The sequence below is a fragment of the Manis pentadactyla genome, chromosome 9 (genome assembly GCF_030020395.1).
Source record: "Manis pentadactyla isolate mManPen7 chromosome 9, mManPen7.hap1, whole genome shotgun sequence".
Classification (NCBI taxonomy): domain Eukaryota; kingdom Metazoa; phylum Chordata; class Mammalia; order Pholidota; family Manidae; genus Manis; species Manis pentadactyla.
The window spans coordinates 13,393,206-13,418,363 of NC_080027.1; the positions used below are offsets into that span (position 1 = coordinate 13,393,206).

The following is a 25,158-nucleotide window of genomic DNA, read 5'->3' on the forward strand; positions in this document are numbered from 1 at the left end:
TTCTCAGCTCCCAGGCAGACTGACCAGTAAGTATAAAGCAGGGCAAAGAGCTCCAGGAAGGAGCTGATTTTTCTGGCTTAAGGGAATTTGAGAGGGCTTCCTAGAGGAGATGGCTTTTGAGCTGGGTCTCAAAGGATGAGTGAGAATCAACAAGTAGAAAAGGAAAACACCAGAAACATTCTTCTAAAACCAAAATCTAACTTTTATAAGCATCTTATTGCTTTTTGGGGATAAATTCAAGTGCCTCAGTACGTGCTCCTCCATGATCCAGTCCTATTTCCTTCATCAACCCCAAATCCTGCCACACCACATCCCCATTTATATATCTCAGTAAAACCAAACTACTCATAGACATGTAAAGGTAAGCATGCTATTTCTTATTGCCAGCCCTTTGCTTCATGTGGTCCTTTCTGCCTGGAATGCCCTCTCCGTGTCTCTTACCCAACCCCTGCCCATCTTTTTTTTTTTTTTTTCCCTACCCATCTTTCAGGACTAATTTCAGGTGCTGTCTTCTCTGGGAAGCCCTCCTGACTCCTGGCTGCTTAAGTATCATCTTCTAGGTACCCCAAAGCCTGGGATACAGGTGCATCAGTGGTCTTACTGCACTGTATTTAAAAATTTGCTGTATGTTAATCTCTCTATAAGAATGTAAAACTCCTGTAACTAGCCAGCTTCTTCAATTTTGTGACCCTAGAGCCTAGTGCAGTGCCTGGCATGCAGTGGGCTGTCAGTAAATATTTATTTAGTGAAAGAAGGAAGGGAAAATGTTAAATAGGAGGTCCAGGAAAAAAACAGTGGTGGAAATGATGAAGAGTCTGACAGGGAGCACATCCTGAAGGCAAAGGCACTCAGGTCCTACCAACTTGGTCAACTTTTACTCTGTGTCAAGCAAGATCAGGGTCACAAGATCAGAGTCACAAATGCGTGGCTCAAGAGCTGTGCCTGCCCATAAAACATGTTCATTTCAGTCCACACAGTGCTTTCAAGTGTTTCAATCAGTTGCCAACATTTTTAAATTAGCAGATTTTCCATGAAAACCAGATCTAGCATTCCCAGGCTACACTTCCCTCAGGCCTCCCTTCAGCAGGAGACTGGATAGCAGATGCCCCTCTTTAGACGGGGCAGTTTTTGAGATTCAGGAACTGAGTTCCAGTTTCCTCTCTCCCCCTCCCTCCCTGACTTATTTCTTTTCCTGCCTTGCTTTTACAGGTCTTTGTGTGTACTATGTGATAGCGGTGTGTAGTTGCCCTTAATATGAAGATATACAAGATTTAGTCTTCAAGGAGTTTACCACCTGGGCGTGTGGAGTACGGTTTTAAAGTGGGGTAGGGGAGGCATTCTACGCAGAGGGAACAGCGTAAACAGTGGCGATGGAGGCAGGAGAATGTAGAAGGACTGAGGGGATGAGCGGCGGCCTCGGGATATCTCCCAAGTGGAAAGGCCCATTTTTAGCAATGCAGCGCTCCCAGCCCACCCAGTCCTAGAGATGTGGAGCCGAATCGCTTAATTATTCTCAGTAAGGTCAGAATTTGATCAGCAGTAAGTGAAAGGCAAGGTATTGGGCTTTGGAATCATAAACCCATATTTGAATCCTTACGCCTCCACAGTTGCTCCCATTTCCAGGCATCTTTAAAACTGGAATATTAATAATAAGTGCTTTATAGCGCCGCGATGAGGGTTAAAGGAGACGCAAAGTGCCTGCAAGTTGCTCGACACACAGTAAGGAACTCCGCAGTCGATAGCTCCTAACTCTATCACGCTAGGCACGTAAGATGCGCAAAATGAATCGTGGGTGGACAGCCCCGGGACCACTAAAACTCATCTAGCGACTACGCTCAGGCGGGTAGGACCGCCCCCCGCTCCCGGCTGTGGCCTCAGGCGACCCCAGGGCGGTGTCGCAGTGGCGCGCAAGCGCACATCGCGGCCCAGCCTCGGAATGCGTGCCCTCCGGGCTAGGGTGGGAGGGAGTGCGACTGCGCGTGCGCAGATGGCCTGGCGAGCGCCCGGCACATGCCGAGGCGCGGGCGAGCGATAGAACGAGCGGTCCCGCCAGGCTTTGTGCGAGGTCGGCGCTTGCGCATTGCGGAGCGCCTTTCCCGGCGCTCTGCCCGACGCCGCCTCTGTGAGGCGCGAAGAACTTCAGTCAGTGTGTGAGACAGAACCTGGCCGAGTGTAGGAGGTCCGTGGTCTCAGGTAACGACCCCGCAGAGGCCAGCTGCTTTGTCATGTTGACTTTTTTGTTCGGAGGGAGATTTCTGGCCCAGGCCGGCCCACCGCCCTACTGCAGCCCGCTGAGGTAACCTTTGCAGCCGCGGGCCCCTCTGGATGCCCAGCGCGCCTGAAGGCCAGGCTGTGCCCGCCGCAGGGCATCGTGGTCTATGCCGCCAGCCTGGTGCGCAGGCTGCAGCCGCGAGGGTGCGCGGCAGAGCTGGGGTGGCAGGGATGGCAAGGCGTCCGTGGGCCCCGGCCTGGTGCCTGGCCTGTGCCGAGCCGGCAAGCTATGCCAAGAACCAAGTGGATCCCCCCGCTTCAGGCGCCTCTGGCAGAGATCCAGTTTTCTAAGGCCCCCCAGCTCTCCTCACCAAACCCTCTTTAAAAAAAAACTTTTGCAGGTAACGGAAGTGTTCATTCTGGTCCCTAAGCCCCCTCTAACCCAGGCTTAGCAGTTACCATGAAAACAAGACTTCTTCCATTGAAACAGTTCTTGTCACGTCACATCTTAATAATTTGAGTGAGTTTCTGGCTTTCAAATGCATTATTGAACCTAGGAAGTCATTTTCTGAGGCCTGGCACTCAGATCTCTATTCAGCTCCTTGAATCTTGGCATGACAGAAAGTGGACAGAAAGGTTCAAGCAGATATATTTTGTTGTACGTTCTCAATTTTTCTGAAGTTTAGTTCCTTCACTTGCACATGTGCAGGTAGTAAGCCTACCACAGTATCCAAGACCCACCCAGAATCTCTCTTTGGCTCTCTGGAGGGCACCTCAACGTTGAGCATGCCCAAACGGGGATTCAGCAGCTTGCCCTTAAAAACTTGCTTTCTAAGGCTGCTTTTCTCAGGAAGTGGCACTTTTTTTTTCTTCAGCTAGTTGCTTAAGCTACTAGGAATCATCCTTGACCATTCTCTCTCCTTCACTCCATCAGGTCACCAATCATGACTACTTCAATAAAAATTTTTTGGATATTGGGAGGTAGGGTAGGAAAATATATAAACTGAGTGCTTTATAAATATGAGGGGTTTGGGGTTTTTTGCTAAGGCCTATTCACCATCGGATTCATATAGTCTGATGGTCTTTCAAAGTATAAAGCTTTATGTTTCTTAGCAATAATGCCTGATTCTGTCATTTTAGAGCTGTGCTTAGGCAGTAAAATACAAAGAATTGAGGCTAATATTCAGTCTAGGCAAGTTCATAAGGTAACTAAATTCTTTTCTTTTATTGAAGTATCATTGATATATAGTCTTATGCTGTATTTCAAATGCACAACACAGTGGTTCAACAGTTACCCATATTATTAAATGCTCACCCCTCTAGTGCCATTAGTATCTTCTTAGAAAGATGTTACAGAATCATTGAGTATAGTCTCCATGCTGTACTACTGTCCCCATGACCAACTTATATTGTGATTAGAACTGTTGTGCCCCTTTACCCGCCTCACCCTCCCCACCATCCCCCCAACCCCTACCCCCTTGGGAACCACGCGTCACTTCCCAGTGTCTGTGAAGTCTACTGCTGTTTTGTTCCTTATGTTTTGCTTTGTTTTTATATTCCACAGATAAGTGAAATCATATGGTATTTGTCTGGCTTAGGGTAACTACGTTCTTGACACCTTTCAGCTGTATTGTGTTGCTCTAGCAATAAATCTGAGTTTTAGTCTTGCCCTTGGTGTGTGACCTTGTTTAAAGTAAATGATCATCTCAAGCCAGGTATATCTTTTTGTAAATCTAGTGAATACAATTCTTATCTCCCTAATGTCTCACCAGAATTAAAATTAGTAAAATATTTCATATTTCCTGTATGAAATTTGCTCTCTCTATAAAAAGTAATTTAGTTTCCTCATTAACTTAATTTCTTCAGAATTTGCCCTTGTTTCATGCCAAGAACAAAGTTGTCTATTTTAGAAGCTTGCTTTCCACCCTTTCCTATATATGTCTTCTGTCACTAAGACCCCTGATCTATGTACATCAAGGACTCAGAGTTTAAAGCTCAAAATTCCAAGAGATGTTCCTTTCTCTCTAGCTAAGGATATTCTCTCCACCAGTTGCCCTTCTGAAACTGCTGAAGCTTTTTGCTTTGTTGTTGTTGTTGTTGTTGTTTTAATCTTCTTCCCTACATGTACTGCTTCAGGGCAACTCACCCAATGGTGTAAGCAAAAAATAAAATGTCCCTCATTGCCTGCAGTTTTAAATCCAAATGCTTTTTGGGTTTCTGGGGTTGGTAGGATTTTTAGAGTGCTGCAGTGAATTCAATGTGATGTGAATGCTAATAGGTTGATCTTCTTGCAACAAGCAGCAATTACTGAGTAGGGTGACGAGAGCTTTCTAAGCTTTTTCAGAATAAGGAGTGTAGTCCTGACCAAAGATAGTTTTTTTGTTGGTTTTTAGGATGGTTAAAGTTTAAGAGGGAGAGGCACTGCCTTGCAAAGAGTAATTTATGAGTAACAAAGAGTAACTTGACTCAGACTCCTTCCTGTCCATTGAGTTGTCCACAAAGGCCTTTGATTTCATTTCAGGTCACCTCCTACCTCTCTGTTAGAAGGTTTAGTTCCTCCTTCCCTCCCAAATCAAACCAAACAAAATGGGACAGAGTTCCAGGGGCAAATCTGTTCCTGAACAAATACCAATGGCATTTTAAAGACTGTGCTTACCAGAAAGAGTAGGAAGAAACCAAGAGAGAATGAGGTAGTCTTAGATCTGTCTCCTCCGCTCCAATATATTAACACTGTTTTGTTTTGCTTTTAGGAAAGCTACTTTTTATTGAGTAGCTTTTGTGTAGAGCACTACAATAAGCAATTATATGCACATTATCTCATTAACCATCCTAATCACCCTGCAAGGTGAGGAAATTGAGAATGGTTACTTTGGAAATATAGCTGAAGACAAATAATGTGAATGTAACCCTTTATACCCCAAGATATGTATGTCAAGATTTCTAAGAACATTTAATGAGAAAATCTTGTGTTTTGGTTTTATGCCTTTGTACCCAGATTGAGTTTGCCTTGAATCATCCAAAATTCAGAGAGTGATCAGGTTTACAGTTTAATAAAATGATTTATGGGTGATATGTTTGTTATAAGGGAATATGCATAGGCCAAAGGTATCAACAATCTTGGGGGGCCTACTCCTGATTCCATACTGAGTTATGTGACCTTGTGGAAATCATTTCCTCCTTTAGTGAAGTCACGTCCCTCTTTTCCCCTCTGAAACAAAGGGCATTTCCAGCTACAGGCAACCACGAATCTCTAGTTGGAAATAAAGACGTCAGAGAGTTTGAATCTATTTCAGCGAAGCGAGGCAGACCTCTGAGACCAGCCAGGGACTTTTGGATGTGGAAGAAGCTATTGGGTCATCTGTTTTCAATCTCAATTCTAAAACTTGGGTTGAGTTCATAGTCAGTGAGATTTCTCTGTTTTGTTGCGCACACCTATTAGTGTTCATAGAGCCTGTCATGTTAGATCTGCTAAGTAAATGTATTTTGAATAAATGCTTATGAAAGCTCTTCTATTCTTTAACTCTGTAGAGGATTTTTTTTCCATCAAGTATCACCAGATATTTTTAGTGACAGTATTTCCTTATTATTATCTCCTTCTACCTCAATTAGTCAGTATCATTATCCCCATACAGCATTCAGCCCTGCTTCATGTTCTATGCACTGACCCAGATGCTTCATTATGCAAAACAAATGATTAAAACCTGGAAAAATCTTCCTCTTTCAGATACAGTGCCTATGTGTCATTTAAATCTAATTATTGGTGACTTTAAGGAAAGATTCTTGATTGGGATTTGTCAGATTTCACACTGAGATTAAAACTAATCAGTTTTCCTCTTTTGAATTTGCTTTTCTAATGAAGTATTAAGAAGAAACTTCAAAACAGCTAATGTTTATATAGTACTTTAGAGTTTAGGAAGTGCTATTTACAGCATTACCTCACTTAATCCCAATGACAGTCCCAGGGGTGGGTGGGATCCACATTTGTAGATGTAGAAACTGGGAAATAAAGAGGTTAAGTGACTGGCTCAGGGTAAAATGATCAAAAAGAGGCAGAGCAAGGACTCAAGGCTTGGTCCTCCAATTCCAAATCTTATTTATCTTTCCCACTATCCTCTATTGCCTGTAACTTTTCTTCTTTTGTTTTAAAAGCATCATGTTTTGTAATCACCTAAAAATGGTTGAGAGTCTGTCCATCTGCAAGCTCCCATAGTGTCACCATGACTGCAGTAATAATCATTTAGGAAAACAACCTTGCAAAATCTTTGAACCACCACTACTATGTGATTGTCCTGGATTATGCTGTCTAATCTTTATTTTCAAATGAGGTGATTAGTGTGTAGGGTTTGTTTCTGAAGTGAGCAGCCAGCCATGAACAGGAACAGGCCCCAGCTAGAAGAGACTGTTTTTGCTTTCAGATAGCCAACTGTGGTGCCGCCCATGAAGTTTCCTCTCTGGATTGTCATTTCCGACAAATGGCCTTCATTTCCTTTACCCTGATGCCCCCAGCCCTTGGTCTGTGGGGAGAGGTGACTGCATTTTAGAAAAACCTGCTGAATAATTGAGAGCTAAATTTTCATAGCAGCAACCTAAGTTTCCCCAGGTGGGCTCCCTGCTTACTTAGAAAAATCATCCAGCACCAAAAACACCATCAAATCTAGGCTGGGTTCCTGCCATGCCTTAGGCATTGGGAATGAGCAAGGTTTTTTTTTTTTTTTAGGATATGACCAGTATTTCCCCTCTGGTAACTTTGCAGTTGGCACCAACGGTTTCTTTTCACTTTTGACTGCAATCCTAGTCTAAATAGTCTCATGAACTCTGGCTCCAAGCTTCTGTCATTCTAATCCCAAGCACCAGAGATCAAACACTGGGATATCTCTTTACTGGCAGCCCAAGACTTGAACTTTGAAAATTGTGGGAAATTCCATTCTTTGGGCACATCTTCTGACTCCACCAAACATAAGTTTTCTCTGCTGACTAGAAACGGTATCAGGGAAATATGGGGGAAAGAATAGTGAAAATAGTCCTTTATGTATATATAATATTTTAGTACTTACAAATTGGCTTTATATTCATCATCTTATTTTTTCTTCCTAATAACCCCAGGATGCAGAGTGGAAAAGTGGTTAAGAGCACCAAATCTGGATTCGTACTGCCTCAGTTTGAATCTCAATTCTAACATAGGTGTGGGAAGGTTACTTCTTCTCTCAGTGCCTCGATTTCCTCATCTATACAATTTAGACTACTTATCTCATAGGCTTGTTTTGAAAATTAAGTGAGATAATATATGTAAGACATTTAGAATTGGGCATGACAAGAAGTTGTTGTTATTATTGTATAAATAAGAAAACCAAGGCCTACAGAACTAAGTAGGGACATTGGAGCTGAGATTCAAACCTGACTGATTCTTACTTTGTGCTTCTTTTGTCTACCCTATCTCAGCTGCCTCTGAAATAAGTGTGCCTTGCTTTGTATATGGGTAGCTTTGATCCTCAGGAACTCTGGACCTCTAATCTCATTATTTATTATTTAAATTTCCATACGAAGAGACCGAAAGTACAGGGTTTATTATCCTACAAATAAAAAGAGGCACAGAAAAGTCCTAGTGACTTAAAAAAATCACTTATCACTGTGCTTGATTCTTACCTCTGAGCATGTACCAGAAGCCCTCTTGAAGAAGAGACATGCCATCCTTTTTCTGTCTCTCCCTTTTCCTGAGTTTTCTTCAGAGAGGACTTTAAGTGGGCACAGATTCTGCAATAGGAAAAGTAAAACTAGTAAGGCTAGGAGGATGGTAGGCATTCTTGTGGCACAGGGCGGTCTCACAAGTGGTGAAGAGGAAACGTGGTTGAGAGATGGGAAGGTAAAGCATTCCTTGGCATAACTGGGAAACATTAGTGTACATCCTTATTGCTGCATCAGCTATGGCAGGGAGGTGTGTTCATCCTTTAACTTCATCTAAAATTAATAGCAGGGGCCTTCTAACTGTGCCATTTATTGGAGCATTTGGACTATTGCATTATTTGCCTTGAGCCTTCCTCACATTGGCCTAGGTTCCAGGGAAAGTGGAGACGAGGGAGAAGAATAGATTCAGGAGATATTTACCTGCGAATCAACAGATGTTAGTGTCATAAGTCTCTCATGTAAGAAAAGTGATTTGTGCAAGGTTGTAAGGTGAATAACAAAACCTAAGCCTTTTGATTTCAAGTATAGAGATAATCCCAAAGCATCATGTATCCTCCCCATGAAGATGGTTAATATCAGAACTGAGCCTGGGACATAGACAGCGGTGGTGAGTGCTGGACATTTCACTCATGAAGAGATGCTGCAGAATAGGTAGGCACCCTTTCCTGTACATAAGGAGTCATCTTTAGCTTTTTAATAATTCTCTAATATTTCTACTTTATTTAGGCTGTTTGGAAGCAATGGGTTTAAGACCCTTCACCTACCCATTTCCAGAAACGAGGTTTCTTCATGCAGGACCCAATGTATATAAATTCAAAATCAGATATGGCAACAGCAACAGGTAATTTTAAAGCTATGAAAGTAGCCTTTGCACACACAGGTTAGTACATTCCCACAGGTCATCCCTTCTGTGCCTTCACTCAGTCCAGGAGACTGGCTGAAGTAGCACCTTGTAGGACCCTCCTTCCCAGGTATTTTATATTCCCTATATTATTGTACATTTCTAAACTAGTGATGGCATAACTTTAGGTGAGTAGTTCTCAAAATCTTCTTATCCCAGGACCTTTTCATACTGTTAAATTATTGAGGATCCCAAAAAGTTTTTGATTATGTTGTTATTATATACCTGTCAATATTTATCACATAAAAACCAAAACAAAAAACATACTTATTAATGTAAAAATAATGTATCATAAATGTTAACAAATAACATTTTATTAAAATAACTATTTTTTTAATTAATGAGAAGATTTGTATTGTTTACTTTCCCAGGATTTACCCCCAAAGTGCAAGAATGGTTTACCATACAAAAGTCATTCACTTAATTGACACCTCATTAATAGAATGAAGGAGGGGAGAACCACATGAGCATCTCAATTAATGCAGAAAAAGTATTTGACCAAATACAGCACCCTTTCGTAATAAAAACACTCAATAAACTAGGAATAGAGAGAACTTCTTCAATGTAATAAAGGCTATGTATGAAAAGCCCACAGCTAACATCATATTCAATGGTAAACTACTTAAAGTTTTTCCCTGAAGACAGGAACTGCACAAGGATGCCCCTTTCACTACTTCTGTTTAACATAGTAGTGGAGTTCTTGCCAGAGCAGTTAGTCACGGAAAAGAAATCAAATGTATGCAAATTGGAAAGAAGTGAAATTGTCTCTTTTAAATGAAGACACGATCTTATATGTAGAAAACCCTAAAGGATCCACACAAAAAAACCCTGCTAGACCTGATCAATGAATTCAGTCAAGTTGCAGGATACAAAATCAACATGCAAAAAAAAAAAATCAACATGCAAAAATCAGTTGTATTTGTATACAGTATAGTAAACAATCTGAAAAGAAAATTAAGAAAATTCTATTTAAAATATCATCAAAAAGAAAAAAACACAGTTGACCCTTGAACAATTTAAACTGCACAGGTCTACTTATATGCAGATTTTTTCTCAATAAATATATTTGAAAAAAATATCTTTTCTCTAGGTCATTGTACGAATACAGTATATAATACATATAACATACAAAATATGTGTTCATTGACTGTTTATGTTATCAGTAAAGCTCTGGTCAACAGCAGACTATTAGTAGTTAAGTTCTTGGGGAGCCAAAGTTATACACAAGATACTTGACTGTGCAGGGGGTTGGTGCCCCACCTCCACGTTTTTCAAGTGTTAACTACCTTTAGCAATAAATTTAACCATGGAGGTGCAAGTCTTCCACATTGAAAACTACAAAAATTATTTAAAGAAATGAAAGATGACCTAAACAAATAGACAGGATCCTGTGTTCATGGATTGGAAACTTAATATTGGTAAGTTGACAACAGTAGTCAAAGCAATCTACAGATCGATCCAGTACAGTCTCTGTCAAAAATCCCAATGCAATTTTTTGGCAGAAATGGACAAACCCATACTAAAATTCATATGGACTTTTATGTTTGCTAAGTGAAAAAATGAATTTGAGTGGACCCCAAATAGCCAAAATAACCTTGAAAAAGAACAAGGTTGGAGGATTCATATGTCCCAATTAAAAAACTTACTACAAAGCTACAAGTAATCAAAAAGCATGGTGCTGGCATAAGGACAGACATATAGAATACCAGTAGAATAGAATTGAGAGCCCAGAAGTAAACCCTCACACCTATGATCCATTGATTTTCCACTAGAATGCCAAGACCACCCAATGGAGAAAGAACAGTCTCTTTAACAAATGGTTCTAAGAAGACTGGTTAGCCACATGCAGAAAAATGAGTTAGACCCTTACCTTACACAATATACAAAAATTAACTAAAAATAGATCAAAGACCTAAATTTAGGAGCTAAAGCTATAACATTCTTAGAACAACATAGGGTCAAATCTTTGTGACTTTGAATTTGGCAATGGTTTCTTAAACAGAAGACCAAATGCACAACAAATTAGATATACTGGACTCCATTAATTCTTTTAGATTATGCATCAAAGGGCAGTATCCACAGAGTGAATGGATAACCCACAGATGGGAGAGAGTATTTGCAAATCATATATCTGATAAGAGTTTAATATCCAGAGTATATAAAGAACTATAACTCAGAACAAAAAGATAACCCAATTTATAAAATGGACAAGGGACTTGAATAGACAATTCTCCAAAGAAGATATACAAATGGCCAGTAATGACATGGAAAGATGCTTAATATCATTAGGCACTAGGGAAATGCAATTCAAAACCACAGTGAGATACCACTTCACACCTATTTACGAGACCAACTCTAAAAACGACAACAACGAAAATGGAAAATAATAGTTATTGGCAAGGATATGGAGAAATTGAAACCCTTGTGCAGTGCTGGTAGTAATATGAAATGGAAAACATTTAGCAGTTCCTCAAAAAGTTAAACATAGAACTACCACATGACCCAGAAATTTTTCTAAGTATATGCCCAAAAGAATTGAAAATGGACTCAAAACAGATAGTTGTACAATGTTTATAGCAGCATTATTCACAATAGCCAGAAGGTGGAAACAACCCAAGTGTCTATGGATAGGTGAATGGGTAAACAAAACGTTGTATATACATAGTGTATATGAACAACGTGGTATATACATAGTCACAATGGACTATTATTCAGCCCTAAAAAGAAATCACAAAAGGCATGAAGTTCTGATACATGGGCAACATGGATGAACCTTGAAAATATTATGTGAGGTGAAATAAGTCAGTAAAGAGACAACAAATACTGTATGATTCCACTTATATGAAATACTAGAATAGGAAAATTCAGAGACGGAAAGGAGATTAGAGGTCACCAGGGTCTGGGTGGAGGGAAGAATGGGGGGTTACTGCTTAAAGAGTACAGTGTTTGTGTTTGGAGAGATAAGCTTTGGAAATAGATAGTGGTGATGGCTGCACACCATCGTTGTGAATAATTTATACTGTTGTGAATTGTGTACTTAAAAGAGGTAAAATGGCAAATTTTAGGTTATATATATTTTACCACAATTTTAAAAAATATATTAATTTTAAAATTACATATCCATTAAATGTTAACTCATTTTTATTAAAATTAACTATTTTGCAAAACAAAAAATCAGAGGATAGACATCATTTTGAATTTCTGCAAATCTCATTTTGTCTGACTTAATAGAAGACTGTTAGATTACTATATATACTGCATTCAGTCCATTGTGACTTTTTTTGGTTGAATTATATTTTAAAAATCTGTCCTCACACAGATTTGTAGTTGGGAAAGGTAGGAATATATTAATATTCTCAGATCATTGTATATTTTCTCCTTTGCCCCTACAACAGAACTTGACCAGTGGTAGTTGTGTTTTTTTTTTTAATGTGGTAGTTTTAAAAACTTAGTTGCAATGTAGAATCTGAAATCATATCAGTGAACTTTCTGAACCCTGATACATTAAATGCATTGGTCTATCTTGTGCTTTGAATGAACCTTATATTTAGGATGATTTTGTACATGATGCATTTCATTGGTCACTTGGAAAATATTGGTTCACTGACTTGTGCTGATGGTCTGAATGTTGACACATTTCATTATATAATGTCAAAAAATCCTATTTGCTAATATCACCACCAGCCTTATCAGAAGACTGTTTAAATATTTGCAAACTGTCAGCCTCACAGTGGTGGATTGAAGCTTTCCTAAATTCAAATTTTTTGCTTGAATCCCAAAATTTATCACTGTCAGCAAGTACTGTCAGTTTTTTTCCTTGAATTGATAAGCTCACTGTTCATTTTTGAGAAAAATATCACATTTCCAAGTCTGAATAACAACCACAGTTTGTCAGCTGATCTTTCAAGTAAAATACCATTGCATGAAAAAATCAGCTAGGTGAGTTTGCCACTTAAACAGTGCACAAGTTCTCTTCCTCCAGACAACCATCATCTTTCAGTCTGCACAGAAGTGCTTTATGCATACTTCCCATTTTATCGCATAATACATTAAAAAGACAGGTATCCAAGGGTTGAGATATTATAAAATTAATTTTTTACTGTTTCCTCAAGAATATCTAATGCAACTGGATTTTTTCCCCTGTGTGACAGTAAAGATTACAAGTGCTAGTATAGTTTCTTGCAGCTGGTTAGTTTTGTGCTAAGTACCACCAATTTTGTGTGCTCCACCCCACCCCGTTGCTTTTTCACTAATGATTACAAATGTTAGCACAGTGAAAAAAAATAGTATCTTAGTATTACTATGAAAATAGTTTCACTCTTGGAGAACCCTTGAAAGGGTCTTAAGGACCTCTCAGGGTCCACAGACTACACTTGAGTACAACTGGTCTAACAAATTATTAACTTTCATAGTGGGAATTTCAGGCTTTGGCAGATTAACAGGGAAGATAATTTTGGTGCAGCCTTGTACCAATTTTCATACCATGCCATACAGGTGATCACTTCCTCCCATGAGCACTGGGTCAGCACAAACAATTGTTACTTAGTCATGTTTCTTTAGCTCCATGGAGGTATCATCTTCACTTTACTGTCTACTGTCTACTGATGGTAGAGTCTACTGTGTCCAGAGCTTTCCTTTTTCGCTTACTTATCTCTTGTCTGTTTACTTTCTAGAGAGGAAGAGATAGAAAATAAAGAAGTCATCATCCAGGAGCTGGAGGTAGGAAAGAAGCAAACAACTTCTGGGAAAGTTCTTTAAGCCAAGGATGCATCTGTATCCAGATTTTAATCATTTCTTACAAACTGAGTCACAGTCTCCACTTGATGACTTGGCTTCTGCCTGCCACATTTCCCCTGCAAAGAAAGTACTGTTTTCCAGAGAAATTAAAGCCTGTATCCTTTCTCAGTTTTCCTAGTTGAAGTGTCAGCACCTTAGAGGCTGAGGGTTATTTTGTTTCCACCAGAGTTCTCAGCTGTGGGCAGCTCTCTTTTGTGGCAGCTGGCACAGAGAAAGCTTCTGGAGGACTGATGCCTTTCAGGGCTCTGGGAAACCTCGCCATCCGAACTGCTGCCTGGTACTTGACGTTCAGGAAACTCAACTGTAAATACATGGATAAGGCTGCTGTGTCTTCATTTTAATTGGAAACATTTGCGATTTCTTTATTCCCACTTCATTTTCATTCCTTTTCTACCCAGCTCCTCTAGCTTTAGATTTTCTTACAGGAAGAAGAATGAACAACTCTGTAAACTGGTGAAAGCACTGGGCAAGGAGTTAAGAGCTCTAGAGGCTGGCCCCGGATTACAGCTCTGGCTGAGCCACTAATTAGTTGTGTAACCCTTGGCAAATCATTTATCTCTCTGGGTCTCAATTGCCTCATTCACAAAATGAGTTCTGAACTAGTTAATTCTCTTCTAACTTCACAACTCAGTGCTTAATGACTATTGTGATTTATGAAGGCATGCTGCCATATTTCAAATAACTCAAATAAATTTAATACACAAACACAAAACTCTATGAAACCAAAAATTTGAGTTGTAACCTTAAAGGTGCTTGCTCTTTTGCTAAGTGTTGAAAGATACATTAGGGTCTTGCAGGACCTCAGGAAACATCATTATAAATAGCAATTATTTTAATGTAGGGCCATGACAGTTTTATGCTAATTTTAATTATGAGTAGAGCAGAATTTATTTCACTTTGCTTCAATTAATTTGAGCAGAGAAAAGTTCAAGGCAGCATAGTAATATCTTGGCTCCACCTTTGCTAGCTGTGTAAACTTGAATAAGTTGTTTCACCTCTCCATCTTAGTTTCCTCATCTGTAAAATGGAGATAATAAAAATGTGAGTGTTAAATTAGTATGTATAAGAACAATGATATTTCCCAACGTGATTACTCAATAAATATTAGCTATTAAAATTATAAGCTAGACATTATGCTAGAACAGAGAATACAAAGATGAATAAGACACAGTTTCTGCCTTCCATGAACCCAAATATGAGGACAATGAGGCTTAGAGAGATGAAATGACAAAGCTAGGACTGAAATTCAGATTTTTTTCTCCAGAGAAATCCAGTAGTCTTTTATGATACCGAATTGTTTAACTGGTGTATACTAAAAGCATAGTTAGAGATTAATCAGTTAAGATTTTTAAAAGCAGGAGAAAAGGCTGGACTTAAAAGCAAAATAACTTACAAATATACAAATATATAAATCTTTCTCAATTTACAGTGGTATTATATCCTGATAAACCCCTCATCATAAGTTGAAAATATTAAGTCAAAAATGAACTTAATACTTATCTAACCTACCAAGCATCATAGCTTAGCCTAGCCTACTATACACGTGCTCAGAGCACATGTATTAGCCTACAGTTAGGCAGAATCACCTAACACAAGGCTTGTTGTATAATGAACTGTTGAGTATCTCATGTAATTTATTGAATATTGTAGTGAAAGTGAAAAACAAAATGGTTGGATGGGCACAGAGTGCCCAACATATAAGTTGTTTGCCTTCATGATCGTGTGGCTGACTGGTGACTGTGCTTGCTGCTGTTACCTGCATCATGAGAGTATCTTATTGCATGTCTCTAGCCCCGGAAAAGACCCAGATTCAAAATTTGATGTACTGTTTCTACTGAATGTGTATCACTTTCTCACCATCATAAAGTCAAAAAATCAAAAGTCAAACCATTATAACTTAGGTACTGTCCGTATATACTAGTATTATTCACTCATTCAATATATATTTATTGAGGACCTGTTATACATCATTCACTGTGGTAGATACCATAGAAGGAATACTAAAATAAATCAGGCATATATATATTCTACCTCAAGGAGATTTCTCGGTAAGGAAAAGAAAAATATATACCTGGAATATAAGAAAGGACCATGGCTAAACTATGTGAAATTTGAGATTAACAGTTAATTACAATTTGGGAAATCAGGGAAAACTTCTTGGAGGAGATGGCTTTTGAACTGTACCTTAAAGGTTAGGTAAGATTTGGATATATGATGATGGGTGAAAATGGCATTTCAAGCAGAGGGAACAGACTATGCAGGAGCACAGAAATGGAGAAGCAGAAGGCACATTCAGGGAACAGCAAGTCATTCAGCTTTAATATAATACAAGGTATGTGAAAAGCAGTGACAAGTATAAATGGAAAAATTGGCTGAAACTAGACAGGGTTAAAGACATTTCAAATGTTTTTACAGGATTCTATTCGTGTGGTCTTAGGAAATGTGGACGATCTGCAGCCATTTGCTACAGAACACTTCATTGTGTTTCCCTGTATCCTTTCATGTTTGGGTGAAAATAGCTACAACTCGTACTGCAGATTCCAACTGGAGCAGTAAACCTATGGGAAGTCTGAGGGTAGGTCAGGAAGAGGAGGAAGTGTCTCATCCCAAAAATCATACTCAGGATTCATACTGGCTTCATTCCTCACTCCTTAGCACCATTTCCCAGATAAAAGCAAATGGGAAAGAGTGTCCCACCTGAAATTCAAACATGGGGAAATCGTCTTGGTCCCCTATCCATTTGTTTTCACTTTATACGTGGAGATGAAATGGTATCATGAAAACCTGTCACCTGGTAAGTAGAATGATGGACATGTGGGTGGTGGAGAAGAAAAAAGGGAAGGTTGAATGTCCATGGGTTAGCAGTGCAAGTTGAATATGGCAAAATGGTCAGCCAGACAGGGCCCCAGCCAGCACAGTGCAGAGTCAGAAGCAAGTGCTCCAAGCCAGATGTCCTGGTTCAAACTCTTGTGACTTTGCCACTTAATAGCTGTGCAACCTTAAATAAACTACTTAATCTTTCTGTGCCTCTTTTGTGAAATGGTGAAGAGGAATAGTACCTATCTCACTGAGTTGTTAAAAGGATTAAAAATACAAATACTGGTAGATGGAAAGTATAAAGTCTGGCTTAGCCTAATCACACTCAAGGAAAGGTAACTATTACATAAATCCGTCCATTTTAGAGTATTCAGTGACTTTCACCTTAGAGGTATCTTAAAGGCATCTCCCAATTTTTCATCTCTGAGGGCCATCACTATTTTTACTCATAGAAAGACAGGTAGACACCTGCAGTTTGATCTGAAAAAGGGTACAAAGGTCTTGCTTCAAAATATCTACCCAGTTCATTTGTCACTGATGCCTGAAGTTCCACTTTTTCTTTTATAGTAAGGATCATCCCCATTAACTGGCGTATCATTAGAATATAGTGGAAACCAAACCCTTTTCAGCTTGTAGATGACAGTAATTCTAAAATAGAGGAGGGGGAAAGTTTGAAGACACCGTATTTCTAGGAAAAATGGTACCAGGCAGAAGGGAGGAGGGCATACATGGAGGTCTTGTCGAGGACCAGTTCTGAGAAATAAATAGTAGCCAGAAATCCAGGTGAAACAGAGTCTTGCTCCATTATGATACTCAAATTTCTTATTGTAGGGAAACCAATAAATGACAGTCCTCTTGGGATGGTAAGCTTGCCTTTTCTGCACAAAATGAAAATTGCTTTAATTGCCTCATGTTGTCCAAAATATCCTGCTCTTTTCTCTTCCTCTTACTGTGCCCCTTAGTTGCTACCCAGGTCCAGTCAGAATTATATGAGACCATGAGGCCATTTTTTCCCCCTTGGCCATATTTCTGAGGACTGTCACTAACAATGTCTATCCTTACTTGCAAAACTGTAGTTTACTAAAGTTCCTTTTGGCAATTTAAATGGGGAGTCCTTGTTACTGTGCCCTTATGAACCGTGAGCAACTCTAGCAAAGGAGGGTCAGCCAACCTTTTCTTCCTGAAGAGCCTACCGGACAGGGAAGCCACAGGAGGCGTGATGAGGAAGCGAAAATGCATGCAAGTGCCCAGCGCCCCCAGCAGGCCAGGCCTGGACAGGTCAGTGGTGTTGGGAGAGTCCAAATCCCACCTCCTGGTTGGCCTTGCCGGTCATCGCTGTTTGTGGGTCTTGTCCTTAGGCGATTCATTTTCTCTTCCAGGCCTCATTGGTACCTGCCTATTCCAGTAGGTGGACTAGGGGAAGGAAGCAGGTTGATATTTGTAATGTAATTTGAACACAGTCCCTTCCTCAGCAAAGTAGGATTCTTCTGTTTATCAAGACTGAGAGGAAATGTAATCAGATCTTACACAATTGAATCCAACACATATTCAGCACGTACTTAGTATGGTCATACTACCAGGAAACACAAAAGGCACGAGGCTTAAGAAGTCCCAGAATATTATTCAAGATCACAGAGCAAGAACAAATAAAATATAATTCTGTTTTACCTAGTGAGCAATAAGTTTTGGAACACTACCTTAAGAGGCAGTCCTGGCTAGAATATAAATGTCTGCAAGAGGGTACAGATCAGTTACTGGGTGAGGGGCTGCAGTGTTAGGGGGAATGTGGAGCACCTCCCTAACACGTTGAATTTGCTATTGTGGAGGCTACCTATTTTGTTTTGATTTTCTGTAAGGGACAGAATGAGTCAGTAAGACAATTCAGTTCTTATTATCGGCCAGAGAGGGCTTGGAATAAGCCAAAGTGTGGTTTGTTCCCCAGCCGAGAGTGCTTTCAGCCCAGGTTCACGGAGAGCAGCTGCTCTTTCCTGGGGCTCTGTGGGCCTGGAGAAGTACAGGAGCAGTGAGAGTAGAATGTGAGGGAGATGATCCCTGCACCCTCCAAATGCACATGTCAGTGAATGGTTAGAAAACTCCTTTCCCAGCCAGATCGCATGTGAAGGTACTTACAGGTGTGAAGCTTTACTCAGTTCCATTTGATTGAATTTCCCATGGAGTTAATGCCTCTTGTCTTGCCTTTCTCTGGGTTTTAAGAGCAGTCAGGTATTTCCAAAATCTGATACCCGCCATCAATCACATTTTCCCTGTCTCAACTCCTAGATCCCTAAATGTCACCAGTTGGGATTCTACTGTTAATTAAAGGAGCACCCAAAGAGAATTTGGCCACACAATTTATTGTGAAGGCCAGGGGTGGTATAAAAATAGCCAACCTGCTGAAATATTCATTTGGACCATGTTTGCTTAAGTATGGTGATGTCACTGCTGCCAGTAACATTTCCTGGGCTTCCCCCGACCTCAGGGCCGAGATTGGTACTTCCAGCCAAAGCCCCAGCAAAAAGAAGCCCCCTGTGGAAACCAGGAAGGTAAGTACCCAAATGGAGGCTTCCAGACTCTTGGCTGTTTCTGCTCTGTTACAAGTCAGGATTCTTGCTACCAGCACATCTTGATCCTCAGTACTCACTACGTTGACTGAACACATTCTCGGGTTTCACTGTCTGCAGAACAATGTTCAGCCATTCCGCCCTTCCACAACTTGTCCCAAAAGTGGCTGCAGAGTACGTGCATCAATAAATCCTTTTGTTAAAAGGTCTTCTTTTCTCAGCTTAAAAAGCTGCTGCTTGTACTCTTCAGTTGAGATAAGAAAATAGGTCTGTTGAACTGAGGTGGGACCCAGTATAGAATTTCCTCCTTAGAAATCCTTTTGCCTTCATCTGTGCTGGGGTCTGAGTCTGGAAATATTGAGTTTTTATAGAGAGCTAGGCAGGTATTGGCACAGTACAGTGTTAAGAGAAAATGTTATTTAGAGCAGTGATGGGCTGGCCCCCGTAGTATTTGGTTTCATTTGTGAGGCTTATTCCCCATTGAGATACTTATATATCTGCTGCTTCTCCATTTTGGGGCTTCTTTTCCATAGTAGTCTCTGAAGTAGTGCCCTTTTTCTTTCCCTCCCCTCTCAAAATAGCTCTTATTGGGCCCTTTTCTTACTTCTTCCCTCTCTCTCCACAGTAGCTGTGACCTGAAGTACCTACTCACTCACAACTCACCTCCCTCACATTGCCAAGACCCATAACATGAATGGTTATCAAGCAAACATTTACATATGCATTCATTCAGTAACCTTGTTTTGACTGTCTACTGTGTACCAAGTTCTAGGGATATCATGCTCTCCCTAAAAACACCGACTTTGTAGAGGTAGGCGGATGGAAGCACAGAGTGCAAAGGGACCACAGAGGAGAACCTCACCCAGACTGGGTGGGAGTGAGGGAAGGTTCCCAGAGCAGCTCAGGGTAGCTGGAAGAACTAAGGAAGGGTGCAGTGCTGTGGGGACTGCAGGCCAGTGCCCCTGAGTGCAGAGAACAGTGCTAGAAATGTTCCAAAGACATCAGCGCAGGCTGGATCATGAAAGAAGACCACCTTCAAGATCACAGGAATTCCCTCAAATATTTAAGTATAAATGATTTTCATTTCCAAATGATTATTCGATTTCCTATTTGCAAGGCATTGTGTTAGGTGCTGGGGTGCACCCAAACATGTAAAACCTGGTTTCCTTCCAGGAGCTTATTGTGGAGTTGAAGGAAGAGTGAACCCTTAGGGATGCAGGCCTGCCTCTGTGGGCAGGGAAGGGGTACAGGGCCCTGTCGTGCCATGGTCAACTGGCCCGTGGACTAATTTTAGGCAGATAGTTGCCCTCTCCCACCTTTCCATCTTTTAGAGCTGGCAGAAGAAATGAGAAAGTACAGGAGGAGTACATGAAGCTCTGGAGAACAAAGAAGCTTTATACAACCAAGATAATTACTATTAAAGGAACATTTCCCTCACTCTCCACCCTTGATGCCTTCCTATTCTTAGTTTGACACATCATCTCCCTCAAGAACAGTACCCACAGTTTCTTACTCAACATAATTACCTTTTCAACCTGATACTGGTTTTAGAAAAAACACTGAGCAAAAAAAAAGGAACATGTTTATTGATTTTGACTCAAAGCCCAAAGACGGTCTCCGTTGTAGACCCTGTTCCCAGAGAGAGGCTTTCTCCTAAATTAAAGTGATCACAGTGACTCTCAGTGAGCTGGAAAAATTGAATTTGCTGCTATGGTCCAATGCTTCTCTCCCCTTTGGGGGAAATTAGGGTGCAGGAACACAGTCACAGTTTGTGGACTGTGCGTGTCTGGACACCCTGGGAGCCTGTGCAGAGAAAGCTTAGAATACAATATGCACCTGAATAGGGTCTGTGTTTCTTAAGAGGTGTTTAGGGAGAAAAGGAAGAAAGGGCAGACCCTTTGTTACTTCAGGTCCCAGACCTAGAGACCCACACTTTGGAGGGATAGAAAGTGGGGGAGAGCAGACAGATGGTCCGGAAGTGGAACTGACTGCCTTGCAGGTGGCACTTCTAAGTAGGTCTGGCCCTGAACATACAGAGGACAACCTTGGGTCAGGATTTCAGGGTGTTATGTCTTGTTGAGTGTCTCAGATGGTATCCTCAGTTTTATTTCAGGCTATAGTATTTTTCTTCTCTTAGGACATTTTCCTGAAAAGACCTCTCAAGATTTCAGGAGAGCACAAAAGCTAAACTATCTTGTGAGGGGAATCTCCCCTGGTCAGAGGTGGCTTTACCTCTGCCTTTGGGCCTTTGCCCTTTGAGTCCCCACTACCAACCTTAGTAGATGCTTTCATTATGGTCAGTGCACCAGGATTTAAGCCCCAAACTATGATTTCATTAAATCTGTAAGAATCATTCCCTTAAGCTAGAAATCTGAGCTGGGCCCTCTAAATTCCATCTTCACCCTGTCTAGAAGAGGTAAGAGATAGTTCCCTTCCTCCCAGGAGTCCCCTTTCACTTTTATAGGAATATGACAGGTGGCTGTCTACCTGGTCTGGGATTTGAGGGTTTGTGGAAAAGCTTATCTTAGAAATAGCAGCTTATGCTAAGGATGGAGACTACATCCAACTTTCCTGGGGTGTTGCCATGCCTCTGCCTCCCAGACCCACCTTGACAGTCTGCACCCCTTGCTATAGAATTCTTTATCAGCAGAACAATTCAAGGAGCTGACTGGCCCTGCTGGGTAGTTGAGCCCTCAGGTTCCGCCTGAGTGATAGGAGTGGGTAGTTGGTGGGAATTCCCAAAGAAAATGCATAGGCCATGTTTCTGACTATCAGGTGTCTACTGGAAATGTGGGCTTAGAACCAAGTTGTAGGATGTCCCTTCAAAGTATAAAGGAAGTTCTATAAAGGAGTCATACAGGGGGAAACAATAAGATTGCGTGGTGGTACGCTGGCTGCTTGCACTGGAGTCATGTTTCTGCTGCCCCAGCTTGAGCCCTGTTAACTGCATTTGCTCGTTCATGGTGCTGTGCCTTTGTACACCATGGCCCTGTCTGGAACGCCCTGCTTTCTCTGACCATCTCCTCATACCTATTACCAAAAAACCCCACTCATCCATCAAGGACCCATTCAAATAGCACTTTCCCTATGAAGTCTTCCTTAACTAACTGCCACCCATTCTATTCTTGTCCTCAGCAGCCACAACACTGCATAGACTTCTGGGGTAGTCCTAGCACACTATCTCATAATACTTGGTTTATATATCAGCTTTACCACATAGATTACACATTTCTCCAAGGTAAAGTTAAGGTCCTTCTGATTTCTGAAACCTCAATATTCTGTCTTTACTAGTATATAGTTGGCACTCAGTAACATGGAATGGTAAGTTAAAACCAGTTTGGTTTATTTTTGACTCTTAAATCTTATAATTTTAGAGGGACAGTGGTTAGGAAGCTGAAATGGGAATAGGACAGTCCTATAGAAAGAAAAACAGGATCTGCCTTGGCAAATCAGAAGCCCCAGTACTGATGTGAGATGAATTCACCAGCAAATAGCATTCAGGTCACCAAGTTGTATAGGATTAAAGTTTAAAACTTTTCTTGGTCCTCTTTTTACCAGAACAGGGAAAGAAAAACCCGGCAGGAATGGCAGGAGACTCCAGCGTTTGATGTCACTGATGTCCAGGAACAGGGTAGGATCTGGGAAATTCCTACTTCTTCTCCTTAGTAACTGTCCTGTCGCCTCTGGTTCTCTGATGAGCAGAGCAGCAGTGTGCTGAGTCTGAGCCGCTCAGGGGAGCTGTGCATTCCCCCTCGGGGTGCGGGCCCGCCATGGGTACTCAGTGCCCCACCAGCTCCCGTGAAGGGAGGCAGTGCACATCCTTCCTGTGCTTCTGACTGCGAAACTGATGCTTCTGATGCTTCATGTGGGTCCTACGGGTTTTACAGAAAAGTTGAGAGGGATGTGTTCCACTTTGCTGTCTCATTGGAGAACCATCTCTGAGAAGCTCTCTCTCCTCTTCTTTGGGGCATTCGTGTTAATATGGAAGGTGCAGTGGAGGCTCAGCAGGGGCAGGGAGTGCATGTCAAGGTGTTGCTCCTCCAACTTGCTCTTTTACACAGCATGAGGATTCATATGGACAGTGGTTACCACATGCAGGGATGGGGGATGTGAGCGAGTGCCTCAACAAGATGTCATTCCCTGTAAGACACACCAGCTGTGGCGGGTGACCAGGACTGGAGCAGTATAAAAATCTCAGGGGCCCAATTTGAAAATACTCCAAGGTCAGAATAGTGTCTTACTGAGCTGAGATGAAATTGGGAAGGTCAGCGCAGGCAATTCAGCTGGCTTCACGGGGCTCACGCTGGGCATCCTGCCCTCCCACAGCCCAACGACCAAAGCCCTGCCCTTGCCTGAGTGTTTCCCTTGCAGATTCTAAGTGGAGGGACAGCCCGGCAGGGCAGCCTGTCCTACCCTCGCCGCAGAACAATCCACCTCCACCTACAGGACCCACAGAGCCGGGGTCCAGCGGCTTCTTCGGGTTTCTCAGGTAAGACACTCTTCTGCCCCCAGACAGACCCGGGGAGCTCTGCTCCAGAGTCTGCCTCACGGAGTCTCTCGGGGAAGTCAGAGCAGAGAAGGAAGCGGAATGCCCGCGTACTCTCAGTTTGTCCAGGGCAGATTATGGACATGAGATTAAGCACAAGGGTCCTAACTGTGAATTTAATAAAGACTGTATCTGGTTCGTTTTTACACAATCCATTCCACCCCAACATGTCCGGCTTTGGGCCTGGTTCCTAAATGCTGCTTGGGTCATTCATATGATTTGGTTACCAAACTGCTCCCATTCTCCCCTCTGAATCTAGGGTATGTCTTCAGAGTCCTTTTTGCAGAAGACATTAGCAAATCCCCTTATCTATCAAGAGCTCAGCCAGTCCATTGCGGTTCTCCTTTATTTCCCCCTCCTGAGCATAATCTAATTTGGGTACCTTTTCAAATGCTGATCTAGACTTGAATTTCCCTCCAGAGCAAAAATGCCCTAGCTAATGGGGCCCTAATGGGACCTGGGAGGGGAAGGGACCCCTAGAGTCTCAACCTGCTCTGCTCTCCTTCCTGCAGCTCTCTCTTCCCGTTTCGGTATTTCTTCAGGAAGAGCAGCCAGTGAGCGTTCCGAATACAGTGGTGGGATGTGTCTACTCCCCCTCCATCCTCTGCTTGTGACATTCTGGTCTCGGGAAATGAGGGCCCCAAACTCCCTGAGTCCTCTTGTGGGTTTATCCTATCCTTTGCCTCTTTACAATGGAAGAGTTTGTTTTGTTTTAAATTTAAAGTACTAAGAAAAGGATGGGACTTTCTAAAATGCTTTAGTCTGAGGGCCAGTTTAGGTCTTTGATCTCTAGCACTTAGGATCCTAATGACAATAAACTATTTATAAAGGGTTATTGACTGAATTTAGTGAAGTAGAGTGAGAGAATGCAGACTCTTGCCTCAAGATACAGGGAAGCAATTCTTGGAATCTCCCCTGGGTCTACCTGGTTATTGGCAGGATGCTTTGGGTTGGCGAGGTCTGAACCTTACCTCAAACCTTAAACTCCCCTGAGCGAGGCAACGGAATGGGGTCTTGCAAGACTCATTATCTGAGCCTTGCTGACCCTCAAGAAATCATGTCTCCCTAATTCACCCAGTTTGGGACCCAGCCTCTCAGTAGACAAACACTTCCCACCTGCCTGTACCTGTGGCTTCTGACGGTAATGCAGATTAGTTTATTGGATTAAGTGGACACCAGTCTAGGTTAGGGCTCCTGGAGAAGACCAGGTCACCTAAGACCTGAGATCTGTCTTCATGTCACTTAAAGCTGATCTGGGACAGGTGATCAAAATAACAGAAGGGATTTAGGGAAACTCACTGTAGCTCAGAACACAGGAATCACTTTTTGTTAGATACACCCAGTGTTAGAATGGGCCACCTTTTGCGGTAATGAGCTCTTGTCATCCCTCATTTTTAAAGAGAGCTATCTGTCAGATTCTGGAAGGTTCCTGTGATGAGTGGGAGTTGAGGCTGGATGGCTGAGGTTCCCTGGTGTCCCCTTGGGTCATTGCCTTTACTGTGGGTGGAGAGAAAAGAAGAGGTGGGCCACTGCAAAGGGCCTTGACCTGCAAGGAGGAGGGCAGAAGGGGAAGCCACCAGCGTGAGGACTGGAGGACTACGGACAAGCTACATTTACAGCCTTTGCCTGACTGCCCAAACACG

At 41.7% G+C, this 25,158-nt stretch overlaps 1 protein-coding gene across 1 annotated transcript; it reads left to right on the forward strand.

Moving 5' to 3' along the window:
* The first annotated feature begins 1,990 nt into the window (after positions 1–1,990).
* MAJIN (membrane anchored junction protein) lies at positions 1,991–24,808 on the forward strand. Its single transcript, XM_036928578.2, has 11 exons — positions 1,991–2,193; positions 8,620–8,734; positions 13,468–13,513; positions 16,007–16,082; positions 16,260–16,385; positions 17,240–17,271; positions 17,595–17,686; positions 18,888–18,951; positions 22,528–22,600; positions 23,341–23,458; positions 24,028–24,808. The coding sequence occupies exons 2-11, from the start codon at positions 8,634–8,636 to the stop codon at positions 24,071–24,073; spliced, it is 774 nt and encodes a 257-aa protein (XP_036784473.2). The 5' UTR covers positions 1,991–2,193; positions 8,620–8,633; the 3' UTR covers positions 24,074–24,808.
* Positions 24,809–25,158: the final 350 nt, after the last annotated feature.

Excerpts from the sequence above, each read along its gene's own strand:
- MAJIN (XM_036928578.2), top strand. The coding sequence starts at position 8,634 with ATGGGTTTAAGACCCTTCACCTACCCATTTCCAGAAACGAGGTTTCTT. Across the intron at positions 13,514-16,006 it reads TCATCATCCAGGAGCTGGAG|GATTCTATTCGTGTGGTCTT; the intron begins GTAGGAAAGAAG and ends ATGTTTTTACAG. Across the intron at positions 16,386-17,239 it reads TCATGAAAACCTGTCACCTG|GGAAACCAATAAATGACAGT; the intron begins GTAAGTAGAATG and ends TTCTTATTGTAG.